Genomic DNA, 26062 nt, shown 5'->3' with positions numbered 1-26062 from the left:
CTGTGTATGGTCCGATGCCCATCCCTATCTGTGCTGTGTATGGTCCGATACCATCCCTATCTGTGCTGTGTATGGTCCGATACCATCCCTATCTGTGCTGTGTATGGTCCGATACCATCCCTATCTGTGCTGTGTATGGTCCGATACCATCCCTATCTGTGCTGTGTATGGTCCGATACCATCCCTATCTGTGCTGTGTATGGTCCGATACCATCCCTATCTGTGCTGTGTATGGTCCGATACCATCCCTATCTGTGCTGTGTATGGTCGATACCATCCCTATCTGTGCTGTGTATGGTCCGATACCATCCCTATCTGTGCTGTGTATAGTCCGATACCATCCCTATCTGTCCCTATCTGTGCTGTGTATAGTCCGATACCATCCCTATCTGTGCTGTGTATAGTCCGATACCATCCCTATCTGTGCTGTGTATGGTCCGATACCATCCCTATCTGTGCTGTGTATGGTCCGATACCATCCCTATCTGTGCTGTGTATGGTCCGATACCATCCCTATCTGTGCTGTGTATAGTCCGATACCATCCCTATCTGTGCTGTGTATGGTCCGATACCATCCCTATCTGTGCTGTGTATGGTCCGATACCATCCCTATCTGTGCTGTGTATAGTCCGATACCATCCCTATCTGTGCTGTGTATAGTCCGATACCATCCCTATCTGTGCTGTGTATGGTCCGATACCATCCCTATCTGTGCTGTGTATAGTCCGATACCATCCCTATCTGTGCTGTGTATAGTCCGATACCATCCCTATCTGTGCTGTGTATAGTCCGATACCATCCCTATCTGTGCTGTGTATAGTCCGATACCATCCCTATCTGTGCTGTGTATAGTCCGATACCATCCCTATCTGTGCTGTGTATAGTCCGATACCATCCCTATCTGTGCTGTGTATGGTCCGATACCATCCCTATCTGTGCTGTGTATAGTCCGAAACCATCCCTATTTGTGCTGTGTATGGTCCGATACCATCCCTATCTGTGCTGTGTATGGTCCGATACCATCCCTATCTGTGCTGTGTATGGTCCAATACCATCCCTATCTGTGCTCTGTATGGTCGTCTGTGCCCAGGGGCAGTCATAAAGCACACTGGTCAACTGTCCCTAACAAATAAAGCCACACATATTTCATAATGGAGACCTAGAACGGACTACACAGCTCCAGAATCTGTGCACAGCTAATCTTCTGAGGATGTGTTTATACTTTGATGCTGTGTGTTCGATCAGTGAGTGAGTGAGTGAGTGAGTGAGTGAGTGAGTGAGTGAGTGAGTGAGTGAGTGAGTGAGTGAGTGAGTGAGTGAGTGAGCGAGTGAGATAGTTTTAACTTTTAGCAATAATCCAGCAACATCACCATTGGGGGACACCAGAAATATTGGGATTCACAGTGAAAGTTACAAGTATTAACAACAATTTATCATCTTGTTCTAACTGAAATATTGTGATCATGAATGAAATAGAAAGTTCTTTTTTCTGAATATGATGCAAGCTCTATGAAAGTAGGTAATATATGTCCACACCATTTAAAATGGTAAAGTTTCTTATGACTAAATAAAATTGTGGAGAAGTTTGGAGTATTAACATTAACTATACTGGCTTTTAAATCTTTGGATTTCTGTTGATTTGCTTAAAGCTGTCATGCCTCTTTTCATCAAAGCAAACAAGCTATATTTTGTAAACACAGTATGTTTGTATCCACCTGTTATTATGAAAGCAGATCTATCACCTGGAAATCATTTGAACATCATTGTGATATTAGTGCAGACACAACTTCACCCAACAGGACTGCCCAACATCAGTTGTTCATCAGCCAGTGGTGAGAGGCAAAATGAAGACATAATTATACTCTCATCGGTCAGATCCAGCCTCTGGCCTGTCTTGACCCCTCCGTAGAGAATAGCTGGGGAGATTTCTCTAAAGTTCCTCAGGAGTCCACTGAGGCAAGGCTGTATTCCCTTCTCCGGGGCACTGAAGGATGTTGGCGAAAAGATGAGGAGACTTAGCGCCATGTCAGCTGTTAATGCAACCTGTTTCACCAGGATGGGAAACCAGGATACAGCTGTCCTTATTGCTCAGCCAGAGCCCCAGAACATCACATCAAAGAGACATACTACAGCCTTCAATATCCCATACCTATGAAAACTAAGAGACTCATTTAGACTCTTAGAGATTATTATAGTTTGTATGTAATGTCAGCAGGATTGAATTTTAATCACCAAATGAAAAAAAAAGAAAGTTGGATATGTTAAAATTGGGTGTAATGATTAAATGATCTATGAATGCATGTAACGTCTGTGGATGCAGTGACACTGCATCAGACAAATATCAATTCCAGGATCAATGTCACACTTATCTATGGCTAGTTCCGAGTTTTGATAGACATAACAAGAAAATACAGCTGCATTCATCCAGAAAGTCTGCAAGATGTTACACCAAACCTTCGTCTGAGATAGTTTCACCTTCCTCAGCAATCAACAGAACACAAGAATATCTTCTGTTCAATATTTAATGAAAAGTCATATCCTTCAAATAAGTCCATATGTTCATCTTCACCAAGTACACAGAACACAAAATTTTGATTTACAGATTTCTAAGAGAAAGAAATTGATCCAGACTTAACTGTAGCTCTTCAGACTATTTCTGAAATGATACATGTCTGGAAACTACTCTCCATGACACAACGTGTGAAGCCCATTTATGGTGTCCCTCGCTGTGATATTGCTGGAATATTGCTAAAAACGGCGTAAATCTAAACTCACTCACTCACTCTCCATGATCCCAGCTCCCACAATCCAACACTGATGTTACTAAGCCTTCATAATCACACGCGTCTCTGATCTCATCTCATGGATTCTCCCTGCCATGGCTCCACAGACTGGGATCACCACTAGATTGCCCATCCATGGGCACACAGATGCAGCCTCATCAGACCAAGATCACTTGGATTCTCCCTGCCATGGCTCCACAGACTGGGATCACCACTAGATTGCCCATCCATGGGCACACAGATGCAGCCTCATCAGACCAAGATCACTTGGATTCTCCCTTCCATGGCTCCACAGACTGGGATCACCACTAGATTGCCCATCCATGGGCACAGATGCAGCCTCATCAGACCAAGATCACTTGGATTCTCCCTTCCATGGCTCCACAGACTGGGATCACCACTAGATTGCCCATCCATGGGCACAGATGCAGCCTCATCAGACCAAGATCACTGGATTCTCCCTTCCATGGCTCCACAGACTGGGATCACCACTAGATTGCCCATCATTGGGCACACAGATGCAGCCTCATCAGACCAAGATACCTTGGATTCTCCTTCCATGGCTCCACAGACTGGGATCACCACTAGATTGCCCATCCATGGGCACACAGATGCAGCCTCATCAGACCAAGATCACTTGGATTCTCCCTTCCATGGCTCCACAGACTGGGATCACCACTAGATTGCCCATCCATGGGCACAGATGCAGCCTCATCAGACCAAGATCACTTGGATTCTCCCTTCCATGGCTCCACAGACTGGGATCACCACTAGATTGCCCATCCATGGGCACACAGATGCAGCCTCATCAGACCAAGATCACTTGGATTCTCCCTTCCATGGCTCCACAGACTGGGATCACCACTAGATTTCCCATCCATGGGCACACAGATGCAGCCTCATCAGACCAAGATCACTTGGATTCTCCCTTCCATGGCTCCACAGACTGGGATCACCACTAGATTGCCCATCCATGGGCACACAGATCACAGCCTCATCAGACCAAGATCACTTGGATTCTCCCTTCCATGGCTCCACAGACTGGGATCACCACTAGATTGCCCATCCATGGGCACAGATGCAGCCTCATCAGACCAAGATCACTTGGATTCTCCCTTCCATGGCTCCACAGACTGGGATCACCACTAGATTGCCCATCCATGGGCACACAGATGCAGCCTCATCAGACCAAGATCACTTGGATTCTCCCTTCCATGGCTCCACAGACTGGGATCACACTAGATTGCCCATCCATGGGCACAGATGCAACCTCATCAGACCAAGATCACTTGGATTCTCCCTTCCATGGATCCACAGACTGGGATCACCACTAGATTGCCCATCCATGGGCACAGATGCAGCCTCATCAGACCAAGATCACTTGGATTCTCCCTTCCATGGCTCCACAGACTGGGATCACCACTAGATTGCCCATCATTGGGCACACAGATGCAGCCTCATCAGACCAAGATACACTTGGATTCTCCCTTCCATGGCTCCACAGACTGGGATCACCACTAGATTGCCCATCCATGGGCACACAGATGCAGCCTCATCAGACCAAGATCACTTGGATTCTCCCTTCCATGGCTCCACAGACTGGGATCACCACTAGATTGCCCATCCATGGGCACAGATGCAGCCTCATCAGACCAAGATCACTTGGATTCTCCCTTCCATGGCTCCACAGACTGGGATCACCACTAGATTGCCCATCCATGGGCACACAGATGCAGCCTCATCAGACCAAGATCACTTGGATTCTCCTTCCATGGCTCCACAGACTGGGATCACCACTAGATTTCCCATCCATGGGCACACAGATGCAGCCTCATCAGACCAAGATCACTTGGATTCTCCCTTCCATGGCTCCACAGACTGGGATCACCACTAGATTGCCCATCCATGGGCACACAGATGCAGCCTCATCAGACCAAGATCACTTGGATTCTCCCTTCCATGGCTCCACAGACTGGGATCACCACTAGATTGCCCATCCATGGGCACAGATGCAGCCTCATCAGACCAAGATCACTTGGATTCTCCCTTCCATGGCTCCACAGACTGGGATCACCACTAGATTGCCCATCCATGGGCACACAGATGCAGCCTCATCAGACCAAGATCACTTGGATTCTCCCTTCCATGGCTCCACAGACTGGGATCACCACTAGATTGCCCATCCATGGGCACACAGATGCAGCCTCATCAGACCAAGATCACTTGGATTCTCCCTTCCATGGCTCCACAGACTGGGATCACCACTAGATTGTCCATCCATGGGCACACAGATGCAGCCTCATCAGACCAAGATCACTTGAATTCTCCCTGCCATGGCTCCACAGACTGGGATCACCACTAGATCCCCCATATTGTTAACAATTTTGAACAAAATTTTGAATAACATTTTGAACACAATTTATAAGGTAGACAATCATAATTATTTACATACAATGAAAACTTGTTTCATAACCAGATAGTGTATTCACAGGATTAATTGCATATTTTGGTACAAATTTGTTGACATGGTACTTCTGGTATTACATGCTTACAGTAATGTCTTTGGGATGTCTGTGGAAAAAACATCCAACCTCATTATGGTGTATATCATGCCTAACCCTGTCTACACAGCTGTGGGTCTTTGTGGGAAGTAAATGTGCCCAACACTCAAGACAGTACAATAACTCGCATGGAACATTGTGGACAGTGATTTGTTGAAGTGGACAGATGACACAAAATGTCCACTGAATCATATACAAACTACCAGCTGGAACAACGGACGCCTCCTCAACATTTACACCAACAACATGGCTTCAACATAAAATGAGATCTATCATGATAACCTCACAGAGGTGTAATGATCTGTGACAAAGTGTTACCAAGCCACATGGTGGTACTTGAATCTAGGGATATTAAACAAGTATTCATAGTAGGCTGCTGTAGAACAGAGTCAGTAATGGCAATAATCACTGTCGATGAAAGGGTGAGTGAGTGAGTTAGGTTTAATGGCTATTTAAACAGTTATTCAGTAATATCACATTATTACAGATGAAAGAAATAAAAGAGAGAAGCATTACCCCAAACTACAAAAGTGACATTTTCATGGTATGTTAAATAAATCAATGCCTCCATTATCAATGACTAAATTCTCTTCAATATTCAAGGCATAAGTCTCCCACCTTCAGAACATAATCAAGCAAGACACTACCCATCTACTCTATGACTATCCATGTAATGACTTCAGCTGACAGTACACTATCCATGTAATGACTTCAGCTGACAGTACACTTACAAAACATGTAATGACTTCAGCTGACCAAGACGCATCAGTTCATCATGAACACACAGACATACTGCAAGCTGACATTCGTTCACAACAACTAATAATTACACCAATCAAACAAAGGACATTAACATGCCATTTCCAACTGACATTATTCAAGATGCCTCTGACCAGTGTCATTTAAACCTGATATATAAGGTAACATTACCATTTCCATTCATCCCAGCACCATCATTATATCTGGCACTTCCTGGAAGCTCATAAGGATAAAAGACACACACTTGCTATTTTTGGGGTTTGATATGCTAATTTTAGACACAGCCAATAGGGGTAATCGATGTTTGCCTGCAAATTGCACAATTATTAGGTGGCTGGAAGTCAGGCTGACACTGGGCTGAGCGCAGCAGTAGACGTATTAGGGATGGAGAGGCCAAGTCTCAGACAATTACCCAACCATATAATATGATCACACTTCAATTGGCACTTTTCTTACAAAGATCAATTTGGAAGTTTTTTCGACTTGTCTTGAAAACAGTTCTCATGAAGCAATATTGATAACAGGATGATTAAAATTGGAAGCAATGTCAAAAGTGACATGGTCTAAATTGCAACAAAACACTTGAATCCACTCAACCTGGACCCCAAGAGAGACATGGTTTGTGTTTCTGCACGGTCTACCTGCAGTGAATGTGTGCCCCACAGACACGTGAGTCACGTGACTCTCCTTGTCGTTGTACATGGACTCGTCAGTACAATCACCAACTAAATGCATCATGGAATGCTGTGTCAAGGAATTGCATGGATCTCCTGTATCAGTACCAAATGGTGGTGGCCTGTCAATAATCAAGTATGGACCACACAATCTTTTTAATAATTTTGTGAGCACTGATGGAGCTTGTTGAGGAGGGTACACTGCCATGTCATTGACCAAGTGACTGCCTGCCAGTACATTAAGATCTAACTTGCATGGCTAGCCAATGAACTTTAAACATCATATTACAATGTATACAGCTGGAACCCAAACCGTATCCTAAACATGTTTACATCTTCAAGACTTCCTGACATACCTTCACAAGTGTTAACAACTGCAACATTCATGATTTACAAATAAAAAACAAAGACATGTCCATAAATATTCTGTATCCAAATGATCACCTCCTAATGTCAAGCAACATAAAACACCTGATACTTGAAGCTATTCTTTGCATGAATGGACTGGCAATACATACCTAGATGGTTATCTAAACACTAACAGTCCAGATCAAAGTCATCAAGTGTAAGCTAACTGTATACTCATGTACGAATGACAATGGTAACTGTGTACATATTACTTACACTTCCCTACACAAGCTGGAAGTCATTATCAGTCATGGCCCTTGCAATACGTTGTTAAAGGCATCTGGCCTGAAATGTTACAAAACCTTCAAAGGTTCTTGATGGCTTTTGTGTTTGACCAAAATATGGCATATTTGACTGAATTATCTCCCCATCAAAGCTCAGGCTTGACACAGCCATGTCTAATTACGGGCCTAAGTATACACAGGAGAGGTGACACCCCCCCCCTTCAGGTGCAAGTCTGCTGGAGAGGATGCTTTCTTCCAGGCATATGACAGGCACTCACAGACATTGTTTCAGAACTTACAGTGTATCAGGTTACTGTTGGTATTGTCAGTGTGGATAGAAACATGAAAATGAAAAGCAAATATTTAAAACAAATATTGCAGTGAGAGTCTATGTGTTTCTGTCATGGAGCCTACAGTCTCACATATACACATGCATGCATGCACGCATTCATACATGCATGCACATACACACACACAGAGTTATGTGTAAGTGTAATACATATTACTACAAATAACCCACAAGTGTTTCAATTTCCTACAGCTGAGAATGGGACAGAGTGGGCTGAGAGACAAGCTAGTGGTTAAAACACAAACAAACCTAGCCTTTGGGTTACATGACTGTTACCAACACAGGCACCCATGTATAATGTCTACTCAGTCCTTCTAGCCTCAGGGACACAGTTCTACTCATTACCAACAATGGCACCCATGTATAATGTCTACTCAGTCCTTCTAGCCTCAGGGACACAGTTCTACTCATTACCAACACAGGCACCCATGTATAATGTCTACTCAGTCCTTCTAGCCTCAGGGACACAGTTCTACTCATTACCAACACAGGCACCCATGTATAATGTCTACTCAGTCCTTCTAGCCTCAGGGACACAGTTCTACTCATTACCAACACAGGCACCCATGTATAATGTCTACTCAGTCCTTCTAGCCTCTGGGACACAGTTCTACTCATTACCAACACAGGCACCCATGTATAATGTCTACTCAGCCCTTCTAGCCTCAGGGACACAGTTCTACTCATTACCAACACAGGCACCCATGTATAATGTCTACTCAGCCCTTCTAGCCTCAGGGACACAGTTCTACTCATTACCAACACTGGCACCCATGTATAATGTCTACTCAGCCCTTCTAGCCTCAGGGACACAGTTCTACTCATTACCAACACAGGCACCCATGTATAATGTCTACTCTAGCCCTTCTAGCCTCAGGGACACAGTTCTACTCATTACCAACACAGGCACCCATGTATAATGTCTACTCAGCCCTTCTAGCCTCAGGGACACAGTTCTACTCATTACCAACACAGGCACCCATGTATAATGTCTACTCAGCCCTTCTAGCCTCAGGGACACAGTTCTACTCATTACCAACACTGGCACCCATGTATAATGTCTACTCAGCCCTTCTAGGCACTCAGGGACACAGTTCTACTCATTACCAACACAGGCACCCATGTATAATGTCTACTCAGCCCTTCTAGCCTCAGGGACACAGTTCTACTCATTACCAACACAGGCACCCATGTATAATGTCTACTCAGCCCTTCTAGCCTCAGGGACACAGTTCTACTCATTACCAACACAGGCACCCATGTATAATGTCTACTCAGTCCTTCTAGCCTCAGGGACACAGTTCTACTCATTACCAACACAGGCACCCATGTATAATGTCTACTCCCTTCTAGCCTCAGCCCTTCTAGCCTCAGGGACACAGTTCTACTCATTACCAACACAGGCACCCATGTATAATGTCTACTCAGCCCTTCTAGCCTCAGGGACACAGTTCTACTCATTACCAACACAGGCAACTTTGTTTACTCCATAAAAGTAAGAAGTCAAGTAAAAGAAATGCCTTAGGGAGTCATTATTACAATAATCCATATATTACAATCATGCTGAGAATTTCACATTTGGACTGTAACTCCAATATTTCAGTGATAGGACAACATTTCAAGACAATTTTTATACAGACAAATCGATAAAATGTGCTGCAGGAAAATCACTGACTGCCTGTGATATCTTTCCAGGAGGTGATCGATCACCTGTGATATCTTTCCAGGAGGTGATCTGTCACACACTGTTTGTCATCATGTCATAAAAGACAAATACATTTTGCGTATGCTTCCTATACACCCTGAACAGGCCTCACCTACAACATCAGACTTGCACGTAGACTTGCCTCTAAGGATACAATTACTATACATCCATCAGGCCTACCAGCATTTTTCTTCTCAGTGGGAAAGTATTCTTTGGTAGGCCTGTACATGGGCTCAACATTCAATTAAGCATATATATACACCCCAGGTATGCAGTCAGTCCCAGTCAGTACTATTTACCTATACACCCCAGATATGCAGTCAGTCCTATTTACCTATACACCCCACGTATGCAGTCAGTTCAAGTTACCTATATACCCCAGGTATGCAGTCAGTTCTATTTACCTATACACCCCAGGTATGCAGTCAGTTCCATTTACCTATACACCCCAGCTATGCAGTCAGTTCCATTTATCTATATATTCCAGGTATGCAGTCAGTTCTATTTACCTATACACCCCAGGTATGCAGTCAGTTCCATTTACCTATACACCCCAGCTATGCAGTCAGTTCCATTTATCTATATATTCCAGGTATGCAGTCAGTTCCATTTACCTATATACCCCAGGTATGCAGTCAGTTCAAGTTACCTATATACCCCAGGTATGCAGTCAGTTCCATTTACCTATACACCCCAGGTATGCAGTCAGTCCTATTTACCAATACACCCCAGGTATGCAGTCAGTCCTATATTACCTGAGGTATGCAGTCAGTTCCATTTACATATATCGGTACACCCCAGGTATGCAGTCAGTTCCATTTACCTATACTCCCCAGGGGTATATAGGTAAATGGGACTGACTGCATACCTGGGGAGTATAAGTAAATGGAACTGGCTGCATAATTATTATCATGATAAGCAAAAGGTCACAAGGAAATGACAAGGAAGACAAAGAGTGAGTGAGTGAGTTTAGTTTTACGCCACTTTTAGCAATATTCCAGCAATATCAAGGCAGGGGACACCAGAAATGAGCTTCAAACATTGTGCCCATATTGGGAATCGAACCCGGGGTCTTCAACGTATCAAGCGAACGCCTTAACCACTAGGCTACCCCACTGCCCCAAGAAGACAAAGAAAATAAACAGTGTCTTTCATAGGAAATAATATCAATTTTGTCATGATGTGTTAAGCATTATCACTCTGATATGAATATTGCAATATATGGTCAGTGAAACACAAATACTGCTACTGTTAGATACGTCATGAACAGTGATGATAATATAACATTCTCATTTATGTGAACTCAAAGATATTATGATTCAGACATTGAACGTTAACATGGCAGATTAAAAATTATGGAGCAATAAAAGCACACTTCTCTTCTATTCAAAGAATCAATGGTTAATTTTAAACATAAAAAATTCATTGGGGAACAGAAATAACTCGCTGAAATGTAACATCATTCAACACAAAGGCGAAAAATTAATGGCTGCATTCAAATTATCCAGCTGATAAACCAACAATTAAATGAAAACTTCCCGAATGAATATTCATGAATGTGCTGGTATATGCAAGACAATGGCATCCATTAATACCAGACCATATTGTTTATCATAAGAGTGCTGAAGCAGAACACACTGACATTCTCTTCAGAATTTACTGAAGGAGTTGCTGTGCTACAAGTAGATACTGCTGCCATCTACCATGACCTAGTCTGTCTTACAGTCCCTGAACCATATTATTTTACCTACAGCCTAGCTCTCCCTGCAATGCTAAAGCCCTAAATGAAGCAAGCCTAAATGAAGTCTAGATTTCCCCAGGTTCTGATTCTCTGGTCTCCCTGGGTCTCTGTTTTCAATATAAATGGGTTTATTTGTTACAATCAAACTTATATATAAATTCAGAGAAAAGGCGTTAGTCTAACCATGACTGAGTGGAATGCTCTAGTTTGATGGAAAATCAGTTGCTTTCAAACCACAATAACAAGCCACTGATTTCAGCACTGAGTAACCATCCCGTTGTCAGGGTAAGCTGACAAGCAACCAATGGTCAGTGACCTAACCTAGCACCTGATCCATGAGCCCTGATCCATGAGCCAAAACGGCATTCATAGCATCCCAACACGGCAGTCATAGCATCCCGAAACGGCATAGAAAATCGTCAAAGATGGCGGCGAGGGGAGACGAATAGGCTTTGGTACATAACTGTTTTTTCGTCACTATGAGTCTAATCTTGAAAATTTGATATCGGGATGTAGTGCATAAACCCCTTATTGTAGTAAGCTTCAAACCTATGTCCATACTTCTAAGTGTCAGGCTTGCAATTCTACACAATGTGGTCCCTCGTTCAACCGAATAGGATTTCTTGTCAACATGCCGTGGTCCTGTTTCTCTTCAGTTTTGTAAATAAAGTGTTCATAGCGTCACATTCAACATTACTATATTTTAGTGATTTAAAAGGTTTACAAAAAGTTTGTTCATTTTCTGTGAATTGCATATATAAGTGATCATTTCTACTTTGACTTCCCAAACTGCCTTGTACTAGCAGTTAGTTCTATAAATTAACACATACAATGCCACCACCAAACCTTTTTGAAAGATTTCGATGCTACTAAAATAACTACTGACTGGTTTATCAGTGTGTTTATTGTGGGTGATCTAGCGCTTAGTCTCTGGCTGTACACGATTTTGAACAAATAATTCCTTTTAAATTGAAAAGGAGACCCAATGAGATAGGAGCAGAGGCCCAGATAAGCTGCGTATCCGGGTAAAATATGCATAGAAAATTTCCAATTACGCATTGAAAAATAATTGTTGCGTACCAATTACGCATTTAAAATGTTAGATACGCAAAAGGTTTAAAACAAATGCGTACGGAATATATTTAAAAAAATTGCTTGTGTAAGGAAAAAGACATCGATTGCTATCAAGTTGTACTGTTAGTATAGGACTAGTGTTGTACTGTCAGTATAAGATGAGTGATTTTTTATGAAATCATTTCCATTATATTTAACTTGGTTTTGATTAGGTATGACATAAGGCAGAACATACCTGCTTAGTAAACTTACTCAATGACATAATACTTAGGTGAGTAAAATGACTAAAATACGCACATATTTGAAAGCAGTGGGTAACAGATAATGAAATACCCACTCAACATTCATAATACCCACTCCAAAAAAATACAGTGGGTACAGTACCCACATGAGCTAAATCTTATCTGGAGCTCTGTAGGAGATTCCTGAACCTGAGGAAATCTAGACTTCATTTAGGGCTACAGCATTGCAGAGGGTTGGGTAGACTTGCACAAGTCTCGAAGGTAATAATTAATCGTTTATTTCTAAAAAATATAAATATCCCTCTAATAGATTGTGTCTCGTAATGTCAGGTTATCTAGATTTACTGGACATCATGGGTCTTAGTTTCTGAAAATATATATAATTTTGATAGCAACAAATAAACCCATTTAAATTGAAAAGGAGCCCCAGTCAGATGGGAAATCCTGAACCTGAGGAATTCTAGACTTGCATCATTCATCCCCGCTTTAGCATTGCAGAGAGGGCTGGGCAGTAGGGAAAATAATGTGGTTCATGGACTGTGAGACAGACAGACAGACAGACAGACAGACAGACAGACAGACTAGTGTATGTGTGTCTGTGATGGGTGGTCAAGTCTCAATGGACCACACTCAGTGTCAATGGCTGGTGTTGTGAATCAATAGCATACATCAACTCTTTCTAGTGATCATGCAGTTCATCAGGCAACTTGCCACAGCTCATACATAAAGACATATTCTCCCACAAATAATCAACATGGCATCCTGTAGGAGGTGTAGACATTCTCCTATCTGTGTGCTTACTTACATGAACCTGAACCAAAACATGACTGTACAATCACAGCAGTAATAAAATACTGAACTGTAATTAAAACAGTTTTATGACAGTAATTACTCATATGATATGTATACTAATGTACTTCTGCAAAATGAAACCTTTAGACCTGAATATTTGTTTTTGTGAGGACAGTATGATGAGATGTTGTCATTCTCTGTCCTGTATTGTCTATTTGTGTCCTGTATGTCCCCAATTCCATAAACATAAAACCTACTCTCTTCAACCTTTGAAGCATGCACATTCATTGTGCAAGATCATATGCAATCCTACACTAGACAGCCAGCTGTACCCCAGAGATACCTGTAATACAACCATCAACACAAGCCTAGAGGGCAAACGCAAACAAAAACTTTTTCCATCAATCATGGCCTCTTGAATTCTTGGGTTATCAAATCAGAAAATTAGGTCAGTGAACATCAACATTTAACTTGAGGGTGGAAAACAAAAATATAGATGACTCACCTGGTAAAATGGCTACTCCTGATCGGAGCAGATCGTAGTCGAGATCCATGATAATTCTAGGACAGTCTAAGTCCCGCTTGGTGTGGTATCCATTGCTACTTAGACTTCCGCTGCTGCTGTGGCGACTGCAACTTTGACTTGAGCCTCCATCCTTCACTGAAGCTGATGGGGAATCTGCCGATAAAGCGATACCTCTCTCATCAATACAATCCATGTCTGCCATTGTGATAATAATTGCTCACATTCACCATACATCATCCACAAACACAGCCACATTGACCTTATGATGTCCGCCCATTCTTTGATGAGAGCTGTACTGAGGTGCAATTATCTATCATGTATCCAAAGTTTACCAACTTTCACTGCGGGTATGACTAAGACAGCAGCTGCCACAGCCTGGTGGCAGACGACACACTACCATGCAGTGTAGGGTGCTGCAACCACTGCCATCAAAACAAAGCTGCATGAATGAGGGCAAACGGCAAGTCCCATTCAGAAGATACTTCTCCAATGTTCTTTTCTCTCCCATACTGCTCCATAGCGAATGACAGCCATTGTCTACTCCTGAAAGTGCACTCAACTTCACTCCATTAATCCGTACTACTACAAGGGCTGATAAACCCTAAATGTTACATGATCCCAGGGTTTAGACAAGTTACACAAACTGGAAGAAGCAAGACTTGGTCTGTAATGGAAGAGCAAACACCAAACCAGCATCTGTCAGTCTCTATCGGCTATTGTCTCCTGCCCATCCCAACACTGTGAGTATCGTGTGACCCTGGCCAGGTATCCAACCCTCTTTAATAAAGGTAGACTGTGATCCCAGTGTTCTGCACTGCATCACTCCATGGCAGACACACACGCCACTTGCCTATATAGAACACACTACTGTCCCTAGCCTGTGAGCTCCTCTATAGGAAATGGGTCAATAACTACGTCTACACCACATGGTGAAGAAAACATTTACATCACAAAAGCAAATTGTCTTCAGCTTCAACAAAGACTGTCAATACAAATGTCACCTGAAATGATTTGTTCCTTATACAACTCATGTGTAACCAACCAATTCACACTTGAGAAATTAATGGGATGTTAATCGATAAATACCAGCAGACAACAACCTTAAAATGATTTACCGAGATGAACCGTTTCAACATACTAGTGAAATAGTTATAACAGTTACAATAGTTCATGACCTGTCTGAAATATCCCCACAAAAACTTGGAGCCTCCCAGCTGTCAAGTGTATCACGAAAAGCTACGACTTCTGGCCCCAGATTTAGGAATGTGTTGGCAATACATGTCCGTGCAGTCCCTGCTGCAGTGTGACTCTCAGCTTCAATCCCTGCAACAGTGGGGCACACAGCACCCTTCAGGTCAGCTTGATAGGATTACAAGGAATTACATGATATTAGCGCAATGAGCCAACATTACATAACTGAGTGGAAAATCAACTCTGGGCAATCAAGCCAAGCTCTGTCAGGTTAATTGTCCGGAAGGATGCTTTGTGGTGCATGCAGTATATCACCTTAGCTCACTTTTACTTAGGTACTATTTTCACATTCTAGCCATCTGCACACTGTAAAAATGGCCACACACTTGATAGTCCTTCAGAGACTATCAAAGTACTATTGATTTTATATTCACTGTATTTACTTATGGGATAAGAGTATTTGTATGTATGCAGAATAGACGGGTCCCTCAGTGAAATACCTCCATCATTACATGTTCTCTTGTAGAACACTGGAGTGTAATTACAAGTCTTGTTGACTAACAGTGAACGTTACACCAACATCCCCCGTCTGATGCTAGGCTACAGTGGGGACCAGGACTCAGATCTGATGGCAAACCCACAATTAATTTATTATCCCTGAGACAAAAGGACAAATATTAGCAACTCACAAGATTAATATTTGTGAAAATGTTAACAAATATAAATTAACAGATCGGTATGCTGAAGATATAATAACAATTACAATTTGAAACTTATGGTCAGCTCAGTTGATTTCCAGCTATTTCTTGAAAGTTATGTGAAACACCTGTGTGTGTTGGTGTAGCATGACACACACAATGTCCTGATTTGTCTCCACCAGACCAGACAATACAGTCAGCTTGTTGTGACTGATGACACTGTACTGACTATGGAATATAATCTACGATGATGCCATTGCATTTGATTGGTTAATGCACTTTGTATTAAAAAACTTTAAAAGAGTAAGTGAGTGAGTATGGTTTTACGCCTCTTTTAGCAATATTCCAGCAATATCACGGCAGGGGACACCAGAAATGGGCTTCGCACATTGTACCCATATGGGGAATTGAACCTGTGTCTTCGGCGTGACGAGCCAGTGTTTTAACCACTGGGCTACCCCATCCCTCCATAAAAGAAGTAAGCAAGATTAAATAATAACTATTTGGTAACAGACTGGGTATGTTTCAACATCAATGTTTGTAGTGTCTTGTATTGTTTTTGATTATATTACTTCCTTAAGTGGCATGTAGAAGCTGGTATGATGAAGAGGAACACTTTTTATGGATAGACAACTTCTTTATTGGAGTGGATGCCTCTTGTTGCAGTCTATGATTATCTTTGATTACATTAGTTGTTTGTTATAAAGATTACTCTATCTGACTGATGAGTACACTGTGTAAATACATTTAGAGTCCATTCTTAACGACCACACTCACACAACCTGCAGAGGTCATGTCATCACCAACTCACAAAACCTGATGACAGTGTTAATGAGTGCAGTGAAAATATCTACAACATATTACATAACACTGATTAACAAATGTTCAGCCAGTGTTCCGCAACCTACATCAAGAAAAGAGGGACCTTTACAGTTCAGGGTGCACGGATCACACACTACTCCGACTGTGTCACTCTACTGATAGTGTCCTGCCATGCACCAAATAGCCGGTAAATCTGTTAATTCCCCCTCGCTACCATGGATTACACCTAATCTGCATGTAGTTGTGGACCCTAGTCACCTGAACTGTCTCAATGTTACCTGTATACAGGTGTACTACATGTAGTTGTGGACCCTAGTCACATGAACTGTCTCAATGTTACCTGTATACAGGTGTACTACATGTAGTTGTGGACCCTAGTCACCTGAACTGTCTCAATGTTACCTGTATACAGGTGTACTACATGTAGTTGTGGACCCTAGTCACCTGAACTGTCTCAATGTTACCTGTATACAGGTGTACTACATGTAGTTGTGGACCCTAGTCACCTGACCTGTGTCTCAATGTTACCTGTATACAGGTGTACTACATGTAGTTGTGGACCCTAGTCACCTGACCTGTGTCTCAATGTTACCTGTATACAGGTGTACTACATGTAGTTGTGGACCCTAGTCACATGAACTGTCTCAATGTTACCTGTATACAGGTGTACTACATGTAGTTGTGGACCCTAGTCACCTGACCTGTGTCTCAATGTTACCTGTATACAGGTGTACTACATGTAGTTGTGGACCCTAGTCACCTGACCTGTGTCTCAATGTTACCTGTATACAGGTGTACTACATGTAGTTGTGGACCCTAGTCACCTGACCTGTGTCTCAATGTTACCTGTATACAGGTGTACTACATGTAGCTGTGGACCCTAGTCACCTGACCTGTGTCTCAATGTTACCTGTATACAGGTGTACTACATGTAGCTGTGGACCCACCTGACCTGTGTCAATGTTACCTGTACCTACATGTGTCTCACCTGAACTGTCTCAATGTTACCTGTATACAGGTGTACTACATGTAGTTGTGGACCCTAGTCACCTGAACTGTCTCAATGTTACCTGTATACAGGTGTACTACATGTAGTTGTGGACCCTAGTCACCTGAACTGTCTCAATGTTACCTGTATATGTACTACATGTAGTTGTGGACCCTGTCATGACCTGTACAGTTACCTGTACCTGAACTGTGTACTACATGTAGTTGTGGACCCTAGTCACATGAACTGTCTCAATGTTACCTGTATACAGGTGTACTACATGTAGTTGTGGACCCTAGTCACCTGAACTGTCTCAATGTTACCTGTATACAGGTGTACTACATGTAGTTGTGGACCCTAGTCACCTGAACTGTCTCAATGTTACCTGTATACAGGTGTACTACATGTAGCTGTGGACCCTAGTCACCTGAACTGTCTCAATGTTACCTGTATACAGGTGTACTACATGTAGCTGTGGACCCTAGTCACCTGAACTGTCTCAATGTTACCTGTATACAGGTGTACTACTGTATACCCTAGTCACCTGAACTGTCTCAATGTTACCTGTACATGTACTAGTAGCTGTGGACCCTAGTCACCTGAACTGTCTCAATGTTACCTGTATACAGGTGTACTACATGTAGCTGTGGACCCTAGTCACCTGAACTGTCTCAATGTTACCTGTATACAGGTGTACTACATGTAGTTGTGGACCCTAGTCACCTGAACTGTCTCAATGTTACCTGTATACAGGTGTACTACATGTAGTTGTGGACCCTAGTCACCTGACCTGAATGTTACTGTGTACTCAATGTTACCTGTCATAATGTTACCTGTATACAGGTGTACTACATGTAGTTGTGGACCCTAGTCACCTGATCTGTGTCTCAATGTTACCTGTATACAGGTGTACTACATGTAGCTGTGGACCCTAGTCACCTGACCTGTGTCTCAATGTTACCTGTATACAGGTGTACTACATGTAGCTGTGGACCCTAGTCACCTGACCTGTGTCTCAATGTTACCTGTATACAGGTGTACTACATGTAGCTGTGGACCCTAGTCACCTGACCTGTGTCTCAATGTTACCTGTATACAGGTGTACTACATGTAGCTGTGGACCCTAGTCACCTGACCTGTGTCTCAATGTTACCTGTATACAGGTGTACTACATGTAGCTGTGGACCCTAGTCACCTGACCTGTGTCTCAATGTTACCTGTATACAGGTGTGGACTGTATACAGGTGTACTACATGTAGTTGTGGACCCTAGTCACCTGAACTGTCTCAATGTTACCTGTATACAGGTGTACTACATGTAGTTGTGGACCCTAGTCACCTGAACTGTCTCAATGTTACCTGTATACAGGTGTACTACATGTAGTTGTGGACCCTAGTCACCTGAACTGTCTCAATGTTACCTGTATACAGGTGTACTACATGTAGTTGTGGACCCTAGTCACCTGAACTGTCTCAATGTTACCTGTATACAGGTGTACTACATGTAGTTGTGGACCCTAGTCACATGAACTGTCTCAATGTTACCTGTATACAGGTGTACTACATGTAGCTGTGGACCCTAGTCACCTGAACTGTCTCAATGTTACCTGTATACAGGTGTACTACATGTAGCTGTGGACCCTAGTCACCTGAACTGTCTCAATGTTACCTGTATACAGGTGTACTACATGTAGCTGTGGACCCTAGTCACATGAACTGTCTCAATGTTACCTGTATACAGGTGTACTACATGTAGCTGTGGACCCTAGTCACCTGAACTGTCTCAATGTTACCTGTATACAGGTGTACTACATGTAGTTGTGGACCCTAGTGACCTGAACTGTCTCAATGTTACCTGTATACAGGTGTTATACATGTAGTTGTGGACCCTAGTCACCTGAACTGTCTCAATGTTACCTGTATACAGGTGTACTACATGTAGTTGTGGACCCTAGTCACCTGAACTGTCTCAATGTTACCTGTATACAGGTGTACTACATGTAGTTGTGGACCCTAGTCACCTGAACTGTCTCAATGTTACCTGTATACAGGTGTACTACATGTAGTTGTGGACCCTAGTCACCTGAACTGTCTCAATGTTACCTGTATACAGGTGTACTACATGTATCTGTTAACCCTGTAATGCCCTGTAATGTTCAGTCAATATTTGGGATCACTATAATCATACTGTCAATTGAACATCTTCACATGTAGGCAAATCTACCTGAGAGTACTGCAAGCTCCAGTTTAACTCCTGATGAAGGGCATCTTCTGCAACACACCCTTGTCAAGTTCTTGTCTGTAATTGACCTTAGGTGTTGGTATTTTATTAGAGCTTGTTACAATCAATTACAAAACTCAAATCTCCAAAATTTAATTAAAAAACGCATCAGAAAAGCTAAAGTTTACCACAGAATGTGTCTTGATGTGAGTTGCAAGGGTCATGTATGTGTGCAACACTTTCCCTTGTTGCTCGCATGTCGTCTGGCTTATACTTACAGGAGTTAATTCAAATACCGACATTTGATTTATCAAATTCAAAGGTTAAGGGGGATAACTTTGCATGGAATGTCTAGGCAATGTCCGCCCATGTTTGCAGCATACGTGTCACTAAACATAGGTCAGGTTTTAAAGTTATTCAATCTATTTTTCCCATCATATCCTTGCAGATTACTACACCCAATTAAGCCAGGAAAATTCAACTAGTTTTCTATCATAACACAAGCCCCAAAATAAATCACCTCACTTATCAGTAAAAATGAAAACTGAAAGTGATTTCCGATTCAGCTTTATAATTGGAACACCATAATCAGGTATGGAAGATTAGATCCTATTAGTCTGTTGTAGCATTCCTCCCCTACAGAGATTCCAGAGAAACACATGACAACACATGATTGAAGATTCCACCCCGCCATAATGAAATACAACCTCATAAAGATTGTGAGGCCTAATAGTTCTTGAAATGGGATAAGTATTTATGAACTGTATCATTTATATTTAATTATTAACCAACACCAAAGTACTTTGTTCTGATCCACGGACAATTACATGAAATAGCTCAGCTAATTGCTATTGTGGAGTAGTTGTATGGAGAACTTTGCGGGATTTGCTGGTCCTTCAACACTCAACATTGTAAGCATCCATCTATTAAGTGGTCTTTGGACATTTGCAATTCATTGGCAAATGAACAAAGCATACATTTATGTTTGCCATAATTGAATTAAAATCACATTAGCAATGATATCTGGTTTATTTGTTTGATGTTAACAGCACACTTCCGCTACATGGCGGCAACCTGGACCACTCACACCTGACAATAACTCTGGACATCAAATTCATAAAGTCACCTGTTGTGACATGCAACAGGTTGCCAGGGACCAACCTATCCCAAAGGTATCACCAGGGAAACACAATTTGCATGATGCCATTAATAGCCAGTAACATAGGGGTTGAAAAATGGAATTCTGAAATTCAGAAGACATAGTGTAAGCAGCAATTAGCACCATCAGGCTGACTCTCAGGGTGACCTCAGAAAGCTGCATGGAGAGTTGACAATGGAGACAAAATGGAGCTACAAGATTCTGTAGCTCACCTGTACCTTCTACAGCTGCCAACCCCTGACTGCCCCAAAAAGTGAGAATGAGACAATCTGGAGGCCCCGGTCAGGTCCAGGTTGGAACCCTGGTAGGGGGCCCAGGGTGCGAAGCCCCCCCCAGCGAAAAACTACTTTTACCAGAAATTAGGCATAACTAGACTATCTCTGATGAGGTTAAAAGATTACATAAATACATTTTCGCGTTCATTTTTTTCAAAATGTCTAAATTTGAATATCCAAGTGAGAAATGGGAGCATGGCATGAGAGCGCGAGTATAGTTGGAAATGCATGAGACTCGCACAATATGTGTGAGAGTTGACAGGTACAGCATTTCAAATTTCAAATGTCACATACAAAAACAGATTACTATTGCATATGTTTATCATTTTCTATATTCAATCTGGCTACCTTGAAGGCCATGGTTCGAATTGGATCAGTGAATGAGTTTAGTTTTACGCCACACTCAGCAATATTCCAGCAGTAGGTAATAATCGAGTCTGGACCAGACAATCCAGTGATCAACAGCATGAGCATCAATCTGCGCAATTGGGAACCGATGACATGTGTCAACCAAGTCAGCATGCCTGACCACCCGATCCCGTTAGTCGCCTCTTATGACAAGCATGGGTTACTGAAGATCAATTCTAACCCGGACCTTCACGGGTCCGAACTGGATCAGAATTATATAAGCACTATTCACAATGTGCCTGCAATCATCCAGCAAAGCTTCGGCATCATCTGCCTTGGGGCTTCATAGATGGTGCAAACAGTTAAATATGAATGGATCGACTGTAAATCTGATAAAATTGAACAAAAAAGGCTTACCATTAGCAACAGCAGAGTCTGAACTGAGGTTAGTTTCCTGACCCCCAGATATGTCCGATCCCTTTGAAACACTTGCACAACTCCCAGAATCCTCTGTTTCCATATCCCCAGCTACATCCTCCCAACGTAAGCGCTGGATCTTTTCCTCCATCATGGCCAGGCAGTTCCGCAGAACTCTTGGCCAATCTTGATCTTCCATTTTAGGTGGTTTCTTGCGTACCCAATCCATTGTGAACACCTGCCTGTATTCACTTTCTAACACAAGATATTCATGTACACCATCCGTACCCTGGTACCTTAACACCAAACACGGACAATCCCTACTCTGCGTACATACACAGAAAAGAAATTCTCCCTCCGAAAGTTGTTCTTGGTCAGAGGTGATGTAGATGTGTACAATGACTGCTCCCTTGTATCCAAGTGGCCAGTCATCCTCGGCATGTCGTGTGGCGCTTAACTGAAAAATTAAAGATAATCATAAGACTTTCTTCTCTGACCGTCACAACATGAAATCATAACACAAACTTCTGTACATGCTAAAGTTGGATTCATTTGAAAACGAACCTGGAGTATTGATTTGAGGACTTTCCTTATATTAAATTATTTTTAAACAAGTTGTTGAATGTTCTGCTAGTCTGCATAACTTCATACATGGAGGAGGGACTTTCAACTCGCAATACAGAATCTGCAGTTGATCTGACTGATTCTATGGCAAAAAATGCCAAATTCTGCATGTCTGCTCTGCACAAAACATGGGATACAAACAACCTGACATACCCACATGCATATGAAAGTGTGCCTTGACCTGAACAAGAGACCTGCTTTCATGACCTGCTTCCTGCTTCAGTATTTTGCCATTTTACATCTAGAAATGTACCTATTTGCAGAATTTCATGAATGATTGACCCAGTGCTCTGCGATGATGGCCACCCAATCCACAGGAGTAACTTGTCAGACTGTCCCTGGAGCCCTATGTTACCCTGGTAATATCATGAATGACTGCTGCTTTATGTCAGCAATGTCACAACAACCAATGAACGATGTGTTAAAATAACTAATAGAAGCCATATTTATTCAAAGTTAACCATATGTAGTAATCTGTCCAGTCCCTAAAAAATCATTCTCGTAGTGATAAAATACATAATTTTAGCAACCTTTTTTTTGTGTGATTTGGTTTAAAGTTTGGGTGTAAGAATAATGCTAACCAAATAATGTCCTCTCAAACATACTACAAACATTGTTGATGGTGCAAAAACGCCTGTTTGTTGGCAAACAGTTCTGTACAGTGAACCCAGTGGAACACACACAGAAACAGGTGAGACCACACTGGAGGTAGCTACCAGTGCTATCATCCCTCCACCCTGGTGAAAGCACAGCTGAGCTGAATACCACAGCAGTGGAAATCACCACTGAGAAACGTCCAGATCAGTTGTGCTTAATGTGTTGCACCTTTTGAAGTTTTCACCAATATTGACATAAATCTATCATGTGCTGGAATCGACAAAGCAGGCAGATATATGATGGTGATTCACAGAATGAAGGACTGGGAAATGAGAAGAGTAAATAGCATGAGGGTTAAACCTTTAGTAGCACTTCAACTGTGTCTCTACCAGCAATAAAATGTACCCCAGTTTGCTATTCTAGCCAACAGTTTGTTTTCATGTTTTACATTTCAACATAGACTGAGAGAGTGAAAGCCCAGGTTTGCTTTTCAACAGTGAGGGTAGTAATCCTTAGATCTGTTTACATTTCTAAGTCAAAACAAACAAAGGACTGTTTGCTCTGAAATAAGTATACAGTGCAGTAAGGCCATGTAACAAACAACTATCAATACATGGAATCGTAAACTGTCAATGAGATATGATTTGTGTGTGTGTGTGCGTGCGTGCGTGCGTGCGTCGTGTCGTCGTGTTGTAGCGTGTGAAATTGGTCATCTGATTGCCAAGTTGATATTTTACAAATAATGAAGTATGTATTGTGCGTATTCTTCTGTTCATGTACAAACTTGGACATCCTTCTGTAAGAAACCACAACATATTATATCTTGGAACATGTGTAGACTGAGAACTTTATTTAAAAATGCCACAGAAACAGAACGGAATCTAATGACGCAAATCAGCACAACTTGAAGAACTAAAATACTGAATAAATAAATTCACACCAAACTGAAGAAGCATTCTATCACAATGTTCAAACATACATTCGCAACTGACATCAAAGTGAGGTGTAACCTTTCGTCAAGGGGTGTCTAAACTGAAAGCTTTTTGCCCTCATCGGTTTTATTAAATGATAATGATAATGTTTATAAAGAAAACATTTCCTGGTGGACTGCTCACAAGAATCAAGACAGAAGGCATGTGCTGGGCCATACACCATTATTTTCAAACCACAACTCGCCAAGAAAAACAAGAATGCGGACATCCAATTACCAGGCACGGAGACCGACACATCACTCTGGATGTTTGCACACGGGATAACATCCCCTTAATACAAAGGTGCAAAAACTACTTTAAACACAAGGTATATTTTACACACACCTCATATGGAGGGAAACGTGACAAGCACTTCCTTGAGAAAAGATGGGTTTTTTTCACATCTTTTCCATTAGTTACACATTTCATAAAGAATAAAATTCTTAAATTACACAACTTGAAACTTTTACAAAATATATTATATATATGATATATTCTCATAGATTGTCAATACAATTATTTAGATTATGTTAATAAAGTTATTCAGATTATGATTAGAATTGTAGAATGTCCAAATTTGCTGTGAAATTAACACCCACAATACACACACGTCCAAGCAACAGGGAAAGTGAGAAGTGACTCTTAAGTTTGAATGACATCCCACTAAGCCTTAGATTAAAATTCATATCAGGCGGCAGATCTTCTTCAAACAAGAAAGTAATCCACTTGGCACACGAGCCAGCTGTTATCTAATACTATAGGGGAGTTGTGATGTTAATCTCCAGTGTAGCACAGTGTTTATCTGGTGGGGAACCCGCTTCACTGACCTACAGGTCACGACCACTGACTTCCATGGACAGATGACTGCATGTTGTTAGATAGAGGTGTCGTAGCAAGAGGGAAGAGTTACCAAGGAAATCTGTCACATGTTATACATTGCATATTTCTTCTTTTCATTTCTTTGTTCACAGTGTTTTCATACCCAATGCTCTTATATTAAACCATATACTTAGTAGCTCCAATGTTTTGGTCACAGTTTTACTTGTTTCTGGCAAATGGACTTCAGTCATCACAGGCATACATTTGCAAAAAATCAACTCGTCAGTTCAAGGTAAAGGTCTAACAAAAGCAACTTAGTAGTAGACATATCCTGTAGACTGGGCAAGGATAAGTTACCTGAAGGGTTTTGCACCTGTGGCCAGGTAAGTGTGACACATGTAAGATCCATACAGCAGATAGGGAGCTGGGAGGATAACTGTACCTCCATCATTACCACCCGAGGACATAGATGCAAGGCACTGTCAACTGGGATGAGAACATTATTGGTAATTTGTTTCTTCATTGGCTTTATTGGGAATGTTTGATGTTGTTTCTGGGCCATGACATATATATGATATATATATATATATGTCATGTTCATGTCCTACATCCTGTGTTCTGATCACATCCTACATCCTCTACATGTCCCAGCCACATCCTACATCTAGCTATGACCTAATGTATGTTCAATCTATGTCCTACAACCTGTATGTGCCCTGATCACATCCTACATCCTCTACATGTCCCAGCCACATCCTACATCTAGCTATGACCTACTGTATGTTCAATCTATGTCCTGCAACCGGTATGTGTCCTGATCACATCCTACATCCTCTGGATGTCCCAGCCACATCCTACATCTGGGAAGGATGAATGTTTCATCCCTGAATCCCGGGGAAAAACTCACAAATCCTGGGGACAAGACAATGCACTGCTGAAATCCAGGAAAGTATTTCATCAGTTCTGAAACAGTTCCAACTTGTGAGTGTCAGTTTACAAAAACTACAACTATATCTACACGCAGTGACTCACTGTGGGCACACTGCCAACGTTACAGATCACCAACACTCTGCAAACACTGATTTGCAGAAACCC

The 26062-nt window shown here is 42.0% G+C and overlaps 1 protein-coding gene across 1 annotated transcript in view; it reads right to left on the bottom strand.

Annotated features, from left to right (window-relative positions):
* Window positions 1-26062, bottom strand: part of LOC124279023 (puratrophin-1-like) — a 273201-nt gene that overhangs the window by 92271 nt on the left and 154868 nt on the right. The window contains exons 3-4 of the mRNA XM_046714814.1: window positions 21957-22413; window positions 13818-13991 (exon numbers count right to left, since the gene is read on the bottom strand). Of these exons, the coding sequence (XP_046570770.1) occupies window positions 13818-13991; window positions 21957-22413 (631 nt within the window). The remainder of the gene's footprint in view (window positions 1-13817; window positions 13992-21956; window positions 22414-26062) is intronic.

This window comes from Haliotis rubra, unplaced genomic scaffold (genome assembly GCF_003918875.1).
Source record: "Haliotis rubra isolate DU_JTF1 unplaced genomic scaffold, ASM391887v1 Scf245, whole genome shotgun sequence".
NCBI lineage: Eukaryota > Metazoa > Mollusca > Gastropoda > Lepetellida > Haliotidae > Haliotis > Haliotis rubra.
This window is presented reverse-complemented; position numbering and strand designations above follow the sequence as displayed.